Genomic DNA, 20,841 nt, shown 5'->3' with positions numbered 1-20,841 from the left:
TGCTTTCTGTTAACACGTTGGAGTTTTTTATTGGTTGGCCAATCTTTCATAAAAATGAACAATATGATTTAATTAGCATAAACACATCAGTTTTAGTTTAGATAGTTTTGATGAGCTTTGTTTATAACTCTTGCATAAAAGCTGCCGGGTGATATGCATTCATTAAAAGAGTGCTACATCTGTAATTTTTCATTAAAAAAATAAATAAAAATCTTGATTTTAACCCTCACTGAAATTTAAGACATGTGAAAATGTTGCTTCCAGCTCAGTTTGCAGTTCAATAATGATCCAACCTGTTCAGAAACACTTCGAGACTCAAATCCTGAACTCATTTTTTTCATCTGCAGTTTTTTTCTAAGGACAGAAATGGAAGCAGTGGATACTAATGCCACTCATGCTGGCTGCTACGCCGACTTTATTTTCTTTTATTATTCTTATCAAAGTGCTACCATCCAGCATCTGTAAAGGTTCACATATCTAACATTAATGGATTTTTTTTTTTGTCATGCTAAACCTGCTCTCTGATCCTGAAGTTGTTAAAATGACAAGAAATTGGAAAGTTTTACTGCATTACCATATGTATTTACCGAATTAACAGTCATCTCAAAAAAGATTTTATAACCACATTCTGAAATAAAACCCCTTTCACCATCAGACTGAATGTTTGGATACAGATGTAGCTCCTAAAAGAAGAATGATACATACAGTCTGTCCCCCACAGTGAATTAAAGCTGAGACTAAATTCTCATTAGCGCACTGACCTCAGTGTCCACAAGAGGTCAGACATTAACAGCACAAGTCATAAAAAATGCTGAATAATAAGAACATGCTGAATGCTAAGCAGATAAAGTTGGAGCCAGCTGAAGCAGAGCTCCTTCTTCCTTTCTGTGATTTATTGGTGCTGATTAAACTCTCAGGATGAAGGGGAATAAAACGCAGCAGCTGTTTTATATCTATTTCTAGATATTTTTTAAATTCCTTTGTATTTTATTTTTTATTTTATTTGATCCTGGCTGTGGAGGGTTTTAACTATCCTGTGTGATGATTGGTTTTCTACAAGTGAAAGAGGGGGATTGATGTTGTGCCCTCTTGTCTGGAGCCGTCACGCCTTCTGCTGTGAGGGAGGCAGGTTCGTATCCAGACGATCTGTTTACATTCACGAGCGCCCAACCATGATGTGGCCCGGAGCAGAAACCCGTGATTTCCATCCTTATTTTAAAGGTGCATCCATAGAAGAGTCTCCACTTTGATACTGTGTGGAAACCTTTTTTTTTTTTTTTTTACTTTTCCTGCGGGAAAACAAACAAACTGTGTCAAAGTCTCCAACTTGTGTTTGTTGGATTGACTCTTCCAGCAGTAATGGCTTCTGCCAGGCTTGATTACGTCGCTCCGTGGTGGACATACTGGCTACACAACTTTCCACACTTCAATTTTCTGTTCCAGTCGGTCGACAACACCTTCAGGCCGGAGGAGGCGAGCTACCAGCAGGTTGGTAACTCCACCTGTGCGTAAAAGCGCACGGATTTGTTTGTTGAGCGCCAGTTTTTATATGAAGCAGTACATTTAAGAAGCGTCTATATTCTTCAAATAAAAGTAGTTTGGGTTGAGAAATAAATGAGGACTCCTTTTCTTTTTTACCCCACTTGGTTTTCTGTGTAGCTCTCAGAATTATGGTCCAAATATCAGGAAGTAGAAGTCCATACTGATCTGTAGTTTCCACATGATGCCACATGACCTGTATTATTCATGTTGGCTTTCAGAGGGACCAGGTGAGTGTGTACCCATCTATGTACACCATTCATTCAGTAAAAATAAAAATATAAAATATTTTGACTTGAATGTAAATGTCCCATGAACAACATCCTAAATGTTTCATAATTCTGCAGCCTGGATATGGATTTCAGGTGTTTATATTTTATTTATCCCAGTAATAAAAGTACACATCTTTCTTTATCTCAAACATATTCACTGTATTTTTAAGATTTTATTCTCGGTAGGACAAGCTAGTATGATTGTTGCCACTTACTGGGCTTCAGTTTCAATACACAAGTGAGCGACATGTGTACAATTAAAATTGTCGAGTTTGGTTTGATGCCATATATTAAAAAATAAACTCGGTTTGTAATGCCAAAGTTCATGCTCAATAATCCAGGTAAAAATACAACAATGTTCAGTCAGGTTATCTGGACCCTTTCTTTTTTTTAAACTGAGACATTTCGCCCTTCATCCAAAGGACTTCTTCAATCTAAGGAGACCCCAAACAAACTGATTTCCACAAACAGCATACGCCACACTGGAAACAAATATCTGTAATGGTTTATTTGCAGCGCATGTTCCATCGAGCTGTAAAATGTTAAAACAAACACTTAGATGCGTCTTAAAATGGAGAAAAGTAAAATCTCAGCTAAATCACCAATTCCCTACAGTTTATAATGATGTAAAAGCAGGAAATGGGACTGAGTGGGCAGCAGCAGAGTCATTATGAACAAAATGTAACTGTTATGGCAGCCAACATAAAGTTTATGCTCAGTTGTTTCCATAGTTTTCCATTTGCTATTTATATGTTTACATTATTGTGCAAATTACACACATAAATGCTAAGTTTACAACTGAAATGAGTCGGTTTATTGTGAGTGCCAGACATGGCATTAATGGCGCCCTCATAAAGTACTTTGGGCAGAATTCGTTGTAAACTATATGTGTAACAGTTCTGATGTTATATGAGATGGATTTTTTTTTAACTCTTAACTTGGGAAAAATAGACAGACTCCCTCAACTTCAACTTTCTTTTATAAACTTCTCTTTGTTTTGAACCCTCGCTGTGTTTCTTTCTTCATATCAGTGTCCTTCATTGATTTTCAGCATGGCTACACCAGCTTAGTCACAGATGCAGCACATTTCAGAATCTGACATCTTCCAAACCAGCAGATAACTGATCCTCAGCTTGTGGAAAGTGGAAAATGAAGAACACTTACAGATGAAATCCTTAAAGCAACTGATTTTTTTTTTTTTTAATTTGAAAACGTAACCATCCTGTTGCAAAGACAAAAGCTCCAGACATTCTGGTTAATGACAGTAAAAGTTGCTCTGTGTCTTTCCTCCTCCTAGTCATGCATCTGTCCCCTTGTTATTGCAAACAGTGGGCACTGAAGTGCCAACATGTGTAATTACTAAACAATTGAGTGGAAAATTAGAGGAGCAAGTGGAGCAACGTTGTTGTTGTGAGGAGCCTGAACCCAGTTGCTTGGACTTGAACCCATCCTGAACTCTGCACGGAGTTTGTCCGGAGTCATCGGTGGCTCCACGACACAATTAACAAATGATTAGATTAAAAGTCTGACCTTGACGAGAGTAAAGTTAAAGTCAGCCCAGCTGCCGACACATCAACGTCATGCTTGGTGCTTCCTTAAACATAATTATTCATCCCTCTTTTACGATTCTTTTGCACCATTTTCCCTTCAAATTGGATTTCTATTCATTTTTCTTTCTAAATAGTAACAAACTTAGTTGTTCAAGGCAAATAAAACTAAGTAATAAAGCTTTAACGTAAAAAATGAACGCCTATCAAAATACACAAAGCAGTATGTGTAAACTTAATACTCATATTGTTGATAAATTCAAAAAAGATAAATATATGAACTTGTCGGCTGTAAAAACGGAGTGCAAAATTTTGCAAAGTGCAATCTTTTTTAAACTCATCCAGCAAGTTCAAAATCACAGAATCATATGAAAAATTATGTTTTTTCATGCACACGGTGTCCAAAACTATATGCTATTAATATTTTCCTCTTGTGCTTCTGAGTCCATACTTCAGGCTTTAAATATTTTGTACACTCAGAAATCACAAGACTGAGCGAAAGTCTTTGTATCACATGACGCCCACCCCCCACCACCTTACACTCGGCCTTGGATAATTTCTGCCTTCCTGTGAGCCACAGTCCAGTCTGTGGCACTTGACAGGAATGTCTTTATAAACTGTTGGTCATAAAACCACAACAGGCTCCGTGCTTCCCTCTGCTCTTTTTTCTCGCTGTGAGCAGCTGTCATCAGCAATAATGTTGTTGATAATGATGAAATAGCTCCACATTAAACCGAATATCATCTTTAAACATGAGCTGTGTTTTATGGAAGCAGGTTGTTTTGACTGGGGAGCTCATCCTCAAGGTTTGTGGGCTCCGTTAATAATTTAAAAATAAAAAAAAACACCACAAGGTAAATAAACTTGCTAAATTTGTACTGAATTGTTCTTTAGAGGGGGGAAAAACTCAGCCTAACATAACTTAAACTGATAATATTTTATTAATTTTTTTGTCTCTCTTCTCTTTCAGTCTCTGATATTTCTTGCATGTGCCGGTGCTGCGGGTCTTGGTGTGACCCTGCTGGTTCTGGCAGTGTACCTGGTGTGTTTGTGCTGCTGCAGAAGGAAACTGGATGAAACCAAAAGACCTGATACCTGTTGTGTCACCTGGGTGGCTGTTATTACAGGTCTCGTAATATGGTGAGCATAAATGATAAAATATTACCATTGTGTTTGTCCTTAGGCTGTTACAGATGTGGTTACACAGATCTGCTTGTAAATATAACTAGAGAAATTGCATTTTCTGCGAAAATGCAGAGTGAATGCTTATCGCAGAAGAACCTGTTGAAAAAAAAATGCTGAAATAAGCTAAAAAGTTGGAACAAGCTTAAATTAGCAGATGAAAATGGAAAGAACACATACTTGTTGAAATAGATTGGAATAAGCAGAGATGAACACAAAAAATAGAAAATTAGCTGAAAAAAGGGCTGAAAAGTAGCTGAAAATGCAAAAAGTAGCTTAAACTAGCAGAAGGAAATAGCTGAAATGAGCGAAAAAATATGGAATTAGCTAAAAAAAAAGCTAAAATTAGCATTAAAACAGCTAAATAGTATAGCTGAAATATCAGAAAAGGTTGAAAGGAGCATAAGAAGCAGAGATTAGCAGAACGAAGTTAATTAGGCTGAAAGTAGCAGAAATTACCAAGAAAAACTTGAATTTTCTGAAAACAGCTGAAATTAGCTGAAAACAATAAAAAGGTAGCTGAAAATGTAGAACAAGCTTAAATTAGATGAAAAAAGCAGAAAGAACATGTTTGCTGAAAGAAGCAGAAATGCACAAAAAAATTGGGAATTATCTGACATAAGCTTAAATGAGCAAAAACAGCTGAAAAGTAGCTAAAACACAGAAAGAAGCTTAAATTATTACAAGACGGAAGTGGAGAAAGCACATTTGTGCTGAATTAGGCTGAAAAAAGTTTAAATGAGTGCAAAATAAAATTGTGGAATTAGCTGAAAAAGTTTAAATTAGCATTAAACAGCTATATAATTGCTGAAATAATAGAACAAGCTGAAACTTGCAGAAATACATTGAAAGGAGCAGAGCAAGCTGAAATTAGCAGAAAGAAGATAGAAGAAGCCCAAAAATGTTGTGGTTAGTAGGAATAATCTGAAAGGAGCACAAAACAGCTAAAAAACCAGCTGAAATTTGCTGAAAGTAGCTGAAAGAAATGAAATTTGCACAAGGAAGCTGAATGAAGCTGAATCAGAACAAAATGTCAAAGGAGCAGTACAAGGTTGTAAACAGGTCTAAATATTTGAAGGATGTAAAATGAGCTCAATTCGTTTTCTGAGAAAAACAATTAAAGAAAATGCTAAATATTTCAAAAAGCTAAAGTTGCACCAATACCAAAAGCTAGCTGAACGTTTTGATATTGGATTTGTTGAAACAGCTTGAAAACTGTGGGACGAGAATTGCACCAAAAAACGTATGGAAGAAAAATTTGCTTTGCTTTATAAGCATTCACACAATTATCAGTTTCAAATCCCAGTGAGCAGAGCTGCCGAAACACAACATATGCAGTGAAAGTTTTTGTCTCGCCCCAGATGCACCTGCTTGTTATATCCCCGAGTCTTCGGCTGTTTAAACCTCTGACCTTGTTTGTGTTGCTCTCGACATTTTTCACTTCGGTCACATCTACTGATATTAGTTTGTTGGAGCAGCCAACTCTGTTTTAAAACTTAGTCATCAGCTTGTCATCACCTGAGAGCCTTACGACGACACAGTAATAATGACTTGCTTTTAGGCGTCACAAAAATGTGTTGTTTTTTTTAATCAGGTTAGATCACCATGGCAACATACATCATCTGCTGTGGAGCATTTCCTGTTCAGAGTTTTAAATAAAACAGTATTTAAAAAAAAAAAAAGTGCTACTCCTTTATGTATTTATTTTAATAAGTAAAAATAAAAAGATTGACCTGAAAATGCATGGAAATGTTCTCAGGGTAAAGTATTCAGTCAGCAATAATGACTGACAAATTGGAAGCCATTGTCTTCTGTTAAATAAGCATCAGATTTTCAAAAAACACATAAAATCAAACATTCAAATATCGTCATTGTTGTACCACTCAGAAAGAACCCAACCAGGATTTGATTCAGGGACCATCTTGCTACCGGGCAAGAGAGCTACTTGTTGCTGCCCTGGATTTCTGTGTTTTTTCTAAACTAAATGTAACCCTTTGAGTACTCTAAGAGCTTCCCGTAGCTGTCAAGACAAACAGATCAGACATGTATTTATTTATATCAACTTATTAGCATAGCTATATCTCTGTGATGTAAATTAGTTGTACCAGTTGAATTCTTGACATGATTTTTAAACAATGCAAACAACTTGATATTTTTTTGAATGGTGTGTCAGATAATGCACAAAAAGTGTTCCCTTCTATATGATTGTGCTCAGAGCCTGAAGAAGAAGGCATGTTCTGTGATGTGGGTTACTTTGTCCAACATGTCACACACAAACACATTTATGCACGTATTGGGGACAATTAAGGGTTCAGTGTCTTGCCCAAGGACATAATGTAATTTGTTTAGGGAAGCGTGGCTCAAACCACCAACCTTTCAAATGGCAGCTATCCCTTCGTGTCATATTAAAAAGCAGCGTGGGATTTTCGGGTTTAGTGAACTACGGTACTAAAAGCTGGTGACTCTCACGCACACATCCATCCAGCCATCCATCCAACCATAATTTTCCGCTTGTTCTGAAGTTGGGTTATGGGGGCAGCAGCTTGAGCAGGGAGGCCCAGCCATCTCTTTCCACATCCACCTCTTCCAGCTCTTCTGGAGGGAGCCCAAGACGTTCCCAGGCCAGCCCAGAGACATAGTCTCCCCAGCGTATCCTGGGTCTTCCTCGGGATATCCTCCCTGTCGGACATGCTCGAAGCACCTCCCTAGGGAATCGCACAGCGGGGCATCCTTATCGGATGTCCGAACCACCTCAACTGGATCCTTTTGATGTGGAGGAGCAGTTGTTCTACTCCAATTTTCTCTTGGATAACTGAACTTGTCACCCTATCTCTAAGGGAGTGTCCAGCTACCCTGCACAGGAAACTCATTTCAACCGCCTGTATCTGTGATCTCATTCTTTCTGTCACTACCCAGAGTTTGTGGCCATAGGTGAGGGTAGGAATGTAGACTGACCGGTAAACAGAGAGCTTTGAATTACAGCTCAGCTCCCTCTTCACCACAACAAACCGGTACAGAGTCCGCAATACTGCAGATGCTGCACCAATCTGTCTGCCAATCTTACGATTCATTTTTCCCTCACTTGTGAACAAATCCCCGAGATACTTGAACTCCTCCACTTGAAGCAGAACCCCACCCTCGATCTGAAGAGAGCAATCTACCCTTTTCAGGTTGAGAACCATAGCCTCAAATTTGGAGGTGCTGATTCTCATCTCAGCCTCTTCACCTTCGGCTGCATACCGCTCCAGTGAGAGCTGAAGATCATGCCACAATGACGCCAACAGGACCACTTATGTATACAATGTAATAAAAAAAATGTCCTCAAATGAAAAAGATCAACTTAGTCTTTGGCAAAATAACTGAATTTGTGCACGGATTTAATTAAACTTGTGACAGTGTTTGACTTTAACTTTATTAGCTGCTTTTATTCATAGGTAGCACCTACCCCGACACAAGCTCCGCTGTAATGCTATGATGCTGTCGCATAAGGTTTTTTTCTTCATCTTACTGTGTAAAGTTTCCTCTGACACTTATATTATGTGAATCCTTCTAAATGGATTTACCCCTTTGTTATGACGTCAACATCCAGCTCATTAACTGATGTCCTTGAGATCTTCTAATTGACTAGAATCCTCTCCCGCCTAATGGAATTTATTAGACATAATTAAGTGGGTGCACACCTTTCTACGTAAAGTCTTACAGCTGATGGAATATCGGAGCGTCAGAGTGGAAAAACAAACCTCGAGGTCGAGAACATTTCCAGTAAGAGCAGACAGAGAAAGGGTTCGGGGAGCAGAGACCATGTCAAAAGGTGAAGTTGATTTCATCGTAATAAAACTTAAAACGAGCTGTGGTCACACAATATGATTATCATCCAGTGTTCATTATGACTCCTGCTTCAGAGCTGAGTCATTGTCATTACCTTTATCTAACGAAACAGAAATTAAGTTCAACAAAGTTCAGTCAGGTCATCTGGACAGTTTTCTTTTTTTTTTTTTATTGTTGAGAGACGTTTCGTCCTTCATCCAAAGGACTTCATCAGTCTGAGGAGCCACAAACAAATGCTTCGTTTGTAGATGTTTTGAACCACTTTGGCTTTAGCCAGGGCTTAATTTGTAAACCAATTGATGCCGGAACACAAACAGCAAGCAGTCCGACATGGGTGGGTCCTCCTCCAGAAAGTTTGGAATAAAAGAGATGCTATTTCCTGCATTTTGGTTTATTTTAAGGGGTTGTTAAACATCTGTAAACATTTGATTAAATTGATTAAAAACGGGTCTCTCTTGTAAATGAGTCCTCCAGGCAGAATGAGACTAACAACTTGTATAAATAAAGGTTGAATTGAAATTACTATTTTGGAGAACAACAACAACAAGCCTGTGTGTGAATAGAGCATCTCCGATTGTGTCAAGCGTCCTCCCCCCTCACACACACACTTCACTGTCCGACCTGAACTCTTCTCAGCTGAGTTCAGTCCTGTGCGTTATTGCTCCTCCTGCTCCAGTCTCGATTACCACTGCCTTCAGGTGCTTCAATTCTCGGTTATCTAGCTAAGGACAATCCATCCATTTATTTTACAAAATAAAATTGTCTTTTCAACTTTTTAATCGCTGGTATTTTGACAAATTAGTGCTGTTGTTTTGAAGCGTGATGTAATGAAATAAAGGTTGAATGAATGAATAATGTGAATAAAACATCAAACATTTCACTAATTTATTTTTTAATTTTTACTGTAAGCTTTTTTATTTATTATATGTGAAATGTATACAGGAGTTCGGACAAATCAGCAGTTGTGCGTGCGGACTGTAGAGCTGTCTGGAGATGCTCCTGTGCGTAAAACGTGCACTGTTTGCAGGGCGCATCTGAAGGTGGATGAAGACGCTCATCCCCCCGGGACATGCGATCCGCATCTCTGCTGGGCAGGAGCATGTGCGCGAGCTGGTGCTTGTAGTGTGGCTGGAACATCCACTCCATAGACTGGCAACGTCTCCTCCCGTTGTATTTTTAATAAATAATCCAAAAAAAAAAAAGTGTGATAACTTTGGACTTTTAGGGGCGGATATTTGAGTTGCCGGATCCAAGCAAACAGTTGCTGGAACGCGCCCGGTCTAAATGAAAGAGTTCCCGGATCTTGTTCCAGCAGGATCCTGCTCAAATTAAGCCCTGGCTGTGGCTGCCTGGGTGGAGTTGACGGAGGGAGAGGGCAGCCCCCAGAAACCATTTTATCACCAGAAAACTAGTTGGTCCACTGTAGGAGTGTGCTGCTTGTGAGGAAACAGTTTGTTTGTGGCTCCTAGGGCATTAGAGTACTCGAGTAATCTACACATTGATTGCTAGGGCATCTATCGAGGTTAAAAATGTAACGTCGAGTATCCGTAGTGACGTCATATTATGTGACCACCGTATGACCATAGGGGGCGGTGTTGCACTGTTGCAGGTCACAGAGTATGGTGTAACACCAGGTCCAATCCACCAAACCAGAACCAGCTTCCTCTGACCTTGTTTCACAAACATAAAGCAAAAAATATTAATCTCTAAACCTATTTAAAAAAATCTTTAAACATATTCATCTCTAAAACTAAACTTAATGCGCACCACAGCTGGCGGTGGTGCGGGGTGGTCATGTTTCTTCACGTTTGCAGTTTAATAATAATAACTAATAGTTTAGTTTTTCCTGTGACTTATTTGCAGTATGATAAATGGTAGGAGCATAATATATGCTCCCAATGTTTTGTTGGTCTTTTTTTTTTTTGTAAATAATTACCCTTTTTTGCGGTTTTATTTATTTATTTATTTTTGTATCTTGAGATCTATGACGTCATCAAATACTCGAGTTCTACTCGGGTTTTATTATGTTAATGTCGAGTTTTAAAATTATATACTCGTTCAACCCCTAGTGGCTCCTCAGATTGATGAAGTCCTTTGGATGAAGGATGAAACGTCTCTCAACCAAAAAAAAAAAAGAAACTGTCCAGATGACTTGACTGAACATTGTTGGATTCTTTACCTGGATTATCGAGCAAGAACCTTGAAGAAATAAAGTTATTTGACCAACAGTCCACCATTCCCTGCATGTTTGGATGAAACACGGCTCCGAACGTCATCTGATTAATATAACTATTCGCTGTACACTGACCTCTAATTAACCAAGCCTAATTACATTTGAACAATTTTGTGATAAAGATAAAGAAAATCTGAATGTTAAGCTTGCAAGGATCCCCTGCATTTGTTTCCAAAAACACTCTAATCCAATTCAAAAGTGGAGTTTGAAAAGGTTTCTTTTTGGGATAATAAATTGGCAGAACATTTCAAAGTAGATAAATTAGGAGCTTTCTTGTGATCTGCATTCTGTTCACCAGACGTGCCCCATTTTCTTCACATCAAACAGATCTTGTTGTTAACAGTTTTGTGTGTGTGTGGTTTGAAATGGTCAAGTTAGTCAATTTACGTGACAGCTCACTCGAGTTAATGGACGTTTTGAGTTGCAGGATCATCAGGAAGCGAGTCTGTTCTCAGTTTTAACCCGCTGGGACTTGACGAAACAGAGAGCTTTGGAACGTGTTTGAAAAAGGGCAGCTCAGGGCGACCGCTGAGCATTTGATCTGTCCTGGGACTATATGTCCCTGTTCTTTCAGTTGTTGTAAGAAAGATTTGGGGGGGTGTGTCATTCACTTTGAGGACTTTTTTAGTTAGAAGAGTTAATTAGATTTGCGGCTCAAACAGATAATGGATTTACGAGCTTCTGCTCCCATCTGAATGGATCAGGATCATGATTGTGCTAAATTGAATTTAGTAAATAAAGCTAGTGTTTAAAAAGAAAAAAAAAGCCCCTTTTATTCAATTGAACTTTTTGTTGCTGTTTTGAGCACTGTCATGGCAATAGGAGACATTTTTATCTCAAGTGAACACTTTTCTAAGCTCATGTTGGTGTTTTTTCCTCCTATTTTTAATAACTTCAGGCTACAGGGAGTGTTTTGCTCAGCCACAAAGTTTCTAATGTTTCCATTGAGGCTAAACCTCCCCGTGATGTTCTGTCTCATTACTGTTTCATTACTGCACCATTAGCTGGTCTTCATTGTTGCTGATGTGTCATTTTGGCAGGAGGGTTAATAAGAAGCTCATTGTGAAGGGCAACACAGATCAGCTTCAATACAGACGCTTTGAAAAACATCAAGCATGAATGTTGGATTTCTTCATAAAACTGAATTAAGTCATTTTAGAATCACATCCTTGCAGCTGGATTTTTGCTCTGGACTGCTGTGATTTTTTTTCCCTTTGAGATTTGATTAAACATGATAAGCTGTGCTCCTCATCCTAACCAGAGAGAACTGATTTAGAGGGGGGAAAAAGAATTGGACAAGGTTTTTTTTTCATTATTATATCTATGAAAAATGAAGACAGCAGAGCTTTAAACATCCAATCACACCTGGAGTGACCTCCAAACACAAAAGAGAATAAAAGATAGAAAGTCATTTGAATTTCGAAGCAAAAAAATGAAAACAAGAACAAAGTGAAGCTGTTTTTTTTTATTATTCCACACTAGTCAAATGCACATTCAGTTAATCTTTTATTAAAACTAGTCATTTCATCTGTTAGAGCAAATACATAAACTTAAGTCCAACTAGAGATTTGATATTTTCTCTGTGAATGTTGAGTGCTAAATGACTTTGCTGAAATTAGTTGAAGCTAAAAGTGAATTATTCAAGTCAAAACAATCAAAACATAAAAATCTGCAAACCAGTATTGAAAATCTAAAATAACAAAATTTGAAAATCTATAAAGCTAAAAGCAACACTTTGCAAAAGGGTGGCTTAAGGATAAAAGTAGCAAATCTGTAGCTAAATGCTAAAATTGGCAGAACACAACTAAAAGTAAACGTGGCAAAAATGATAGTTAAACTCTAAATGTAGCATATGAATACAAAAACAGAGCAAGTTTGCCAAAGCAGTTCTCTGAGAGAACATCGATTTCATATGAAATATTTCAATGGAGCATATTTTAACGAAAGTTACGATAGATGTTTTGAAAAGTATAAGATAAAACTGAATTCAGGTTTTTTTTTTTTTTTTCCCTTCCTATCTGAACAGGTGAAGGATAAACTTCAAGTTTACGCCTGGTGGACTAGCAACCTAAATTATGCAGCACATTAAAAAACATCTCCTGAAATGTTCAAATGGCTGCACAGGATACATGCACACTTGTTGAACATGACATTTTCTATTACTGCAAACAACTCGTTGTTTTCTTTTTCTGTCTTATTGCCATGGTTTGCATGATTGTTATGCCCTCTGGCACTTAGCACATCAAATTAACTGAAATGAAAGCAAAAGTGGAGCTGAAATCAATGATTTACTACATGTTTTTGTGAGAGATCCATGCAAAACAACAACAACAGCAACAGCAAAGTAGTAAATTACACACAGCAATGCATGTGTGTTTCTGAGTCATTAAAGATGACATATTCTGAAGTCCTTAATTGTTGCTTTTAATTTCAGAATTTCTCAATTGTTATTATTTGGAATGCACAATATTATCAGCATGTTATTGGCATCGGCTGATATTAGTGGTAAAGTTTAAATATTATATATATATATATATATATATATATATATATATATATATATATATACAAGAGCCTACAGCGCCAGCACAACGTTATGACATCACGCGCTCTGTTGAGTTTAGATTTGTGACAATTTGCACTGTTCGAGTGTTGTCATTGTGTTAGAGAGAGTACATATCATGAATAAATTCTACATTAAATATAATCCAACTTGAAGTATTACATAATTTTCAGCCCCCTTTTTGGTGTCTGCATTTGGTTACAGACCAAATTGGCAAAGACCTAGCAGAATAATGTGGTATTTTAATTCCACAACAGAGAACAGCACAACAGCACACACACTTTTTGCCCCGCTCCCCTCAGGCAGGAGGTTGAGGAGCATTAAATGTAGAACCACTAGACTGAGGAACAGCTTCTACCCTGAGGCTCTTAGACTCATGAATCTCTAACCAGAATAATCACTGTGAAAAATCACATCATGATGCTGCTGATCTGTTTCATGTTACTGTGTTCATTCATACTCATCTGCTCACACAGACTCATGTTCGTGCTGATGTTCGGTGTATTGTTTTTATATTACTAGTGCTTAACGTATTTGAAGTTAATGTTTTTCTTAGTTCATATCTTAGATCTTATTATGGTTTTACATTTTATACTTTTGTTGGATGTAACTGGGACCCTGTGTACAAAATTTCGTTCCACCTCATGTACCACACGTGGTGTGAACGACAATAAAGAACCTTCAATCCTTGAAAAAAGCTATGTAGTCTCTGCAAGTAGGTCCAGGTGAAAAAAAAAGGTATTTGTATTGGTTATTGGCCAAATAAGTTTTAACATATCAGAATATCGGAATATCGGACAAAAATCTAATATTGTGCATCCCTAGTTATTATGAGTAGATGGAGAGATCTTATGTGAAGAATATGGAGGCCATTTGCTTCAGCTTTGCATCCTTCTTTTGAAATTTGTTGTAAAAAATAAAATATATAGTTCAAACTCAACTATTTGTTTACGCCGGAAATGAAATTACTGTATTCTCATACTGTTGTTTCACATGTTTGCCCTTTAATAACCCTGTGCACTCCTTGTGAGCAATGATATAAGAAAACACAACAATCTGTTAATGTGTTGTTGTTGTTTTTCTTCTGGATTGTTGTTTTTCTTGACAGTTCTGCTGTAGGAGTGGGTTTCTATGGGAACAGCCAGACCAACGATGGGGTCTACCAGCTGACCTACTCGCTCTACAACGCCAATCACACACTGAGTAGCGTCAACAATCTGGTGAGAAAAGCACGCCAACCTCCACAGTTTGTGATATTAGAAGGAAAGATGCTCTTTTTTAAATTTAAACTGTGGACTTACTGTTGTATGACAATTATTGCATTCTGCATTCAATTAAATGTTACACAACATTAGATTACCGGTAGTTTTTTTAATTATTATTATTTTTTTCAACAAAACAGGGTTGTAAATGTGTGTTAATAGATAAAGATTCATGTTGAGTGGACCAGACAATAAATGTGTCAGTGTTGTGGAAAATATAAACACTAATTTTGCTATGAATGAATGCTTGGATTGTGCTTCTTTTATTAATAATAAAGACTCAGATTTGTGTAATGGAAAAGGCCTGATCCTCACATGGCTTACTGGCTAACTGTATTTTTTTTTTTTAGCACTGGTTTACCGCTGGTATAACAGAGTTCCACCTTTATTCACAGCAGCCCCTGACTGTGGGGGGGTCTTGTCCACTTTTTGTCACAGGGAGGGAATTTAGGTGACTGCTGTCTGCGGATTTGTAAATACAGATTATTTTTGTGCAACTCCTGACCTGCATTTGGGGAAGTTATTTTGGGAGGTTAAAAGGTGCAGGAGGGATCGGAAAGAGGAAGGAGAGGAAGAATGCATTCTTGCAAGAAGCAATAATCACAATGAGAAAGAAGAGGATTAACGCCCATCTGCTGTGCATTAATGGATGTTAATCCTCTCCTCCTTCCAGCCTCACTATCTGGATGTGTGTGAGTTTCTGTGTGTGTGTGCACGTCAGTATCGTATATCCACTTAACGTGCTCGAAAGTGCACATATTGTATAAATGTGAGGGCAAACCAGCGTCCATGCTGAACTTCTGTCACTGTTATTCTGGGAAAACAGATTTATGTTTGAATGATTCTCAGATTCAGTCAAGGCAGCTACAACATAAGATTGAGATTACTCACAAAGTTCATAATTGATCTTAAAGATAATTTAGAAATATTTGTTTTGTCTGTTCTCAGTTATATAAAGAACGTAAAATCAGTACATTGTATAAATGCAATGGAGGGTTTGTTCTTCCGGGGTTATTTTATTTACATCATTTTGAGCTTGATGTAACAAATGGCAAGTTTATTGTGTTTTTTAAGTTTGAGGTTTCGTCTTTGATTGTTTCACATCTTTGCAGCAGCCTTTCTCTAAGATTTCCTGGTATTGATTATATCCTAAAGCGTGATAGATACTATGACTGCATGGGAAGATTATTGTTCCCCACAGATACAAATGCTTTCTTGTGTTCAAAATTGTAGCTTGCTGCAACATACTCCATGTACAGAGTAGATGGGTTGGATGGCAGGCCATAAAACTGAAGCTGCTGCTCTGTGTTTAGTCTTGGGAATTGTAGTTTCTCCAGAGTTTTTTTTTTTAATTCATTGAAAATCAAATTCTTCTTCAGATTTTGCTTCTGTTTTTATTTAGTAGCTCGCTTTGATTGATAACCTTAAAATGATATTGTTCATTGTTCTCATAAACAATCACTATCTTACATGTTGTGAATAGCTTTTTGATGGACCCGAGTTTGAAGAAATTGATTTTAAATCTGACTCGACAGACAAGCTAACAGTTAATCTGTCTGGATAAAACAAACAAAAAAAAAAATGGATTGCTGCCGTCTTTAAAACACCTCCAAGCTCAAAAGCTTACATTTCAAATCTCACATACAATATTTTTAAGTTTTAGATCAATGTTTCAACATGCATGTATTTACCGTATTTTCCACCGTACACGTCGCACCGCCTTATAAGTCGCATCAGTCCAATTATATCAAATAGAGTGAAAAAAACATAAATATGTTGCTTTGCCGTATAAGTTGCATCAATTATGTGTCACTGCTGACAACCCGGAAATGTGAGCCGGTGTTGTGCCAAAAATCAATTGGCTGCCAAATGGCAGCCACGGGAGCGTGCACAGGAAGACTTTAACAAGAATTTAACAAGATTAACAATTATTTGTTTGCGCGAAATTATACCAAAGGTGTGTCTCAGTTTAACTTTTACTTAATAAATGCACTTTAATGGTCAAATCAGCTGCATTTCAAAAGCCGATACGTGAAAGCAGGAGTGCACAGAGGGAGGACTTGCTGTGCATTTCAAAGTATTCGTTGCCTCGGTGCTCTGGGAGCACGCAGAAGGAAGAAATCAGGAAGGAGGAACGCTGCGCATTTCTTGAAAATTTAACAAGATTAGCACCTAAAATAATTATTTGTTTGCTCGACATTATAGCAAAGGTGCGTCTCAGTTGAACTTTTACTTAATAAATCCACTTCATTAGTCAAATTAACTGCATTTCGCCGGAGCGGCACAGCGAAATGAAGATTATTTGATGGTTTCTCCAGGCATGATCCTGGAGCTGGACAAAGGTGGCAAGATATGGCAAGCCGATTGTTGCATTAATAGCCACTTTTACCCATTACATGACACAACGGCATGCCATACTACTCGAGTGCCATCTAGCGGCTGAAAATGGTAGTGTTCAATATTTTCAATGTCAGAATGAATGAAAATGGTCATATCTCATGGAGAAAAAACATAAATAAGTCACTTAGGTGTATAAGTCGCAGGGTATGTAAATTATGCAACAACAAAAAAACAACAACCCTGCGACTTATAGGCCAAAAAATATGTTACATAGAATTATGTAGTTATTGGCAAGTACTAATAGTGGCAGCAGCATTTCTGCTGCTTCTAGTAAAAGTGTTGTAATATTTATGCTGGAATAATGATAAAATGGTGAACCAAACTGTTTTTCCAAAGTGATTTTATAAAAATAAGAATAAAATCGATCTGCAACAGGTAAAATATTAACTCTTAAACTATTTATTTAGGACCCCTCTTGTAAAAAAAAGATCTGAACTTCCCTTTAAAATCATGTTTCCATAAGGGAGTGTGACTGAATTAACAGAACAATCTCCAGCAGCATCTCTGGTTCTCGATGCTCCAATTAGATGTGGGATTGACTCTAAAGGTTGTTTGACTCCACTGATAGTCTCATAGGCTATTCCCATCATACAATTCTGAAAATGAACGAGTTTGCTGCGAGTCATAAAAGAAAAGATTGGATGAAGACCATTCTCCATTTGCTACTGAAGGGGGCTTTTGATAGTTCACACATATTTCATAATTCAGCTTTGTTTCCAGCATTCGGCTTGCAATATTAAGGACCCTTCACTTCTGCCAGGAAATAATAGGTGAGAGAACATAGCAATCACACTACATCAAAATCCGTGTTTCCAATTTACAGGGGTGCTTGCTCTTTTACATACAGTGCTTCCTCTTTGAAATTGAAAGCCTTGTGCTCCTTAGAACAAAATGATGACCACTTCCTGCATTATAAATCAATTCTCTTGAATGTCTTTTTCCATAAAATAAACTCTCTTGAGTCTAAAGTGCTGCAATCATATATTGTTTTATTTCTGCAGTGAATAAATCATTTGAAAATCCAGCAACATACGGTACAGATTGGACAAAAATGTTGGGAGAGCTACTGAGTATCAGTTTACAGGCGTGTCCAGTATGGAGAATCTCCTTTAAGGCCTGCTTTTCTGTAAAAGAGAGCTTTAATCCATTTTAAAGGGAGTCGGGGCAGTCCAGATTAGGGAAATGTGGATCACCCCTAGCAGCTCGCTGATGGATTCCATTTCTCACAGTCTGGCAGACTGGTGTTTGATAAGATTTGAGGCGCTGTGGCAGGAATTGTGAGGGATGATGAGCATAGGGGCGGGGAGAGAAAGATAGAGCGAGAGAGCGGTTTCCTGGCAATCACATACTCTACCCGTTGGGATTGCTTGAGTAGAGGAAAGGCCGGTATCGTTGCTGCATCTCTGCATTAGCACACATTCTGAGATCTTACTTAGACACCACCTTTGACACCAGTCAGTCAAATTTATTCATGGTTGTTATCCTTTTGCAGTATCAATTGTAATATCAAGGGGACAAATACAATCGCCCTTTTATTTTATTTTTTTTTTGGGGGGGGGGGGGTTGAATTTTCAGTGTGGGAATATATGTTGCCACTCGACCTCTTGAATGTATTCAAAACATTTGATGTAAATGAGAAAAGATTCAGTAGATGAGTTGTGTCAGAGTCAGAGTTGCACCACATGTGGTACATTTAGTGGAACGAAACTGTGTACACAGGGTCCCAGTTACATCCAACAATAAGATGTAAAAGAAAAGCTGTAATAAAATCTAAAATATGAACTAAGAAAAATATTAACTAAAAATACGCTAAGCACTGATAGCATAAAATCAATATGCCGAACAGCAGCACAAACATGAGTCTGTGTGAGCAGTTGAGTACGAATGAACACAGCAACATGAAACAGATCAGCAGCCACATGAAACAGATCAGCAGCAATATGAAACAGATCAGCAGCAACATGATGTGATTTTTCACAGTGATTATTCTGGTTAGAGATTCACGAATCTAACAGCCTCAGGGTAGAAGCTGTTCCTCAGTCTAGTGGTTCTACACTTAATGCTCCTCGGGAGCAGTGCAAAAAGTGTGTGCTGGGTGAGTGGGGTCCTTCATGATGCAGGTGGTCCTTTTCCTGCATCTAGAGGTGTAGATGTCTGTGATTGGCTGACTCCAACAGACTTCTGTGCAGCCTTCACCACTCTCTGCAAATCTTTTCTTTCTGCAGCTGTGCAGCCTCCATGCCACACATTGATGCTCGAGCACAGGATGCTCTCCACTGCACACCTGTAGAAGGAGGTGAGGACTGAGTTTCACAGACCAGCTCGCCTCAGCTACCTGAGGAATTAGAGTCTCTAATGAGCTTTCTTGATCAGGCTGTTGTTGTTGTTGCTCCAGCTGAGGTTGTCATTCAGGTGCACACCCAAGTACTTGTAGCTGGAGACCACTTCCACCACATATCCTCCTATGTTCGGGGGTGGGGGGGTTAAGTCCACGACCATTTCTTTTACATACCTAATGTAGATGAGACAACCAAAAGCCACAACTGTTCAAAATGAGTCAGTATTGTTACTCATTGTAATGTTTAGTGTTTTACAAAATAGGATACCAGTATGGTGCTGTATATGTATTTAAGTTTTTATTTAACCCCTTAAAGTGTCCGCCTATTCTTTTTAACTTCCTCAAAATAGTGAAATAGTTCCACAGCTGCAAAGAAAATTTGGGACAGCATGTGCTCCTTGTAAAGAGACACTCTGAAGAGGTTTGGACAGTGTATAGTTTATGAGCATCATTAACTCAGAGTATGACTTGAAAAGTTAATCAAATTAGTCCATAATACTTGCCTCATCTAACTTAATCTAACAATTTCCACAAATTTGGAGAGAAAAAAAAATGGAATATGAATCAAAACAAATGCAGTATCAGTTTTAATCAACATTCCACAGCATTTTCATTGGGTTCTTGCAGAACTTTGGTTGCATGTTTAAAGAGGTGCAGTCAGCCATCCACCCCTCCTTCAGCTTGACTTTGTACACAGATTGTGAACAGTGTGAAACTTTACTAAGAGTTCAGTCTGAATTTATATTCTTATTCAGACCTTTAAAGTTCTCCTCGGTATAGGTACTGGAAATGATCAAAATGCAGACAGAGATTAGGCCAGGTGAAACAGGGGATACGCTGTATTTCAGGTGAGTAACAAACGGAGCAGAGTGATTATACCAGAATGTCAGGAAGTGAGCGAGTGGCAGACAAGCTAAGGTTCCTGGAAGGCAGAGAGGGAAAACAGAAATTAGCTCAGGGCAAGAAACCCAATACGAGAAAGATAGAGTGAAGTGGAGATGGTGAGACATTCAGGCTCCAGTTAGTGATAAACAATTAATTTGGTGATGAGCTGAGTGTAGCCGGGACTGTAAACTGTAGCTCGATGAGCTGATTAATTAGTTGTGTGAAAGGTGGTGATCAGGTGAATGGTCAGACATGCTCACAGCAGCCACACTTTGTAGAAAGTGTTCATTGGATCTACATCCACAATAGGTTAATAAGTTGAAGTAGGGATGCACGATAATTGATTTTTGGCCGATATCCGATATGCCGATATGTTAAAACTGATCTGGGCGATAACCGATACCAATACCGATTTTTTTTTTCCCTAGACTTCCTTACAGAGACTACATAGATTTTTCTTCTGTGGAATTAAAATACTACATTATTCTGCATAATCTTTGTCAGTTTGGCCTGCTAAATGCAGATACCTAAAAGGGGGCTGAAAATTATGTAACACTTCAACTTGGATTATGTTTAAGGTCAAACGTATTCATGACATTTACTCTCTCTAATGCAATGACCACACTCGAACAATGCAAATTTGCAAATTTTCACAAATCTAAACTCAACAGCGTGTGTGATGTCTTAACGTTGTGCTGGCGCTGCAGGCATCCTTGTCACTGGGTTGCCATACAAAAACAGTGCCTTATATATATATATATATATATATATATATATATATATATATATATA

The 20,841-nt window shown here is 38.0% G+C and overlaps 1 protein-coding gene across 1 annotated transcript in view; it reads left to right on the top strand.

The window, feature by feature from the left end:
• Nucleotides 1-1,359: 1,359 nt before the first annotated feature.
• The window catches only part of LOC119421019 (protein tweety homolog 2-like), a 41,401-nt gene continuing 21,919 nt past the window's right edge, over nucleotides 1,360-20,841 (top strand). Inside the window, exons 1-3 of the mRNA XM_037688407.1 lie at nucleotides 1,360-1,488; nucleotides 4,329-4,498; nucleotides 14,273-14,384. Of these exons, the coding sequence (XP_037544335.1) occupies nucleotides 1,360-1,488; nucleotides 4,329-4,498; nucleotides 14,273-14,384 (411 nt within the window). The remainder of the gene's footprint in view (nucleotides 1,489-4,328; nucleotides 4,499-14,272; nucleotides 14,385-20,841) is intronic.

Source organism: Nematolebias whitei, chromosome 15 (genome assembly GCF_014905685.2).
Source record: "Nematolebias whitei isolate Nwh7 chromosome 15, NemWhi1, whole genome shotgun sequence".
NCBI lineage: Eukaryota > Metazoa > Chordata > Actinopteri > Cyprinodontiformes > Rivulidae > Nematolebias > Nematolebias whitei.
The sequence above is the reverse complement of the archived record's forward strand: the minus strand, read 5'-3'. Positions and strand labels throughout refer to the sequence as shown.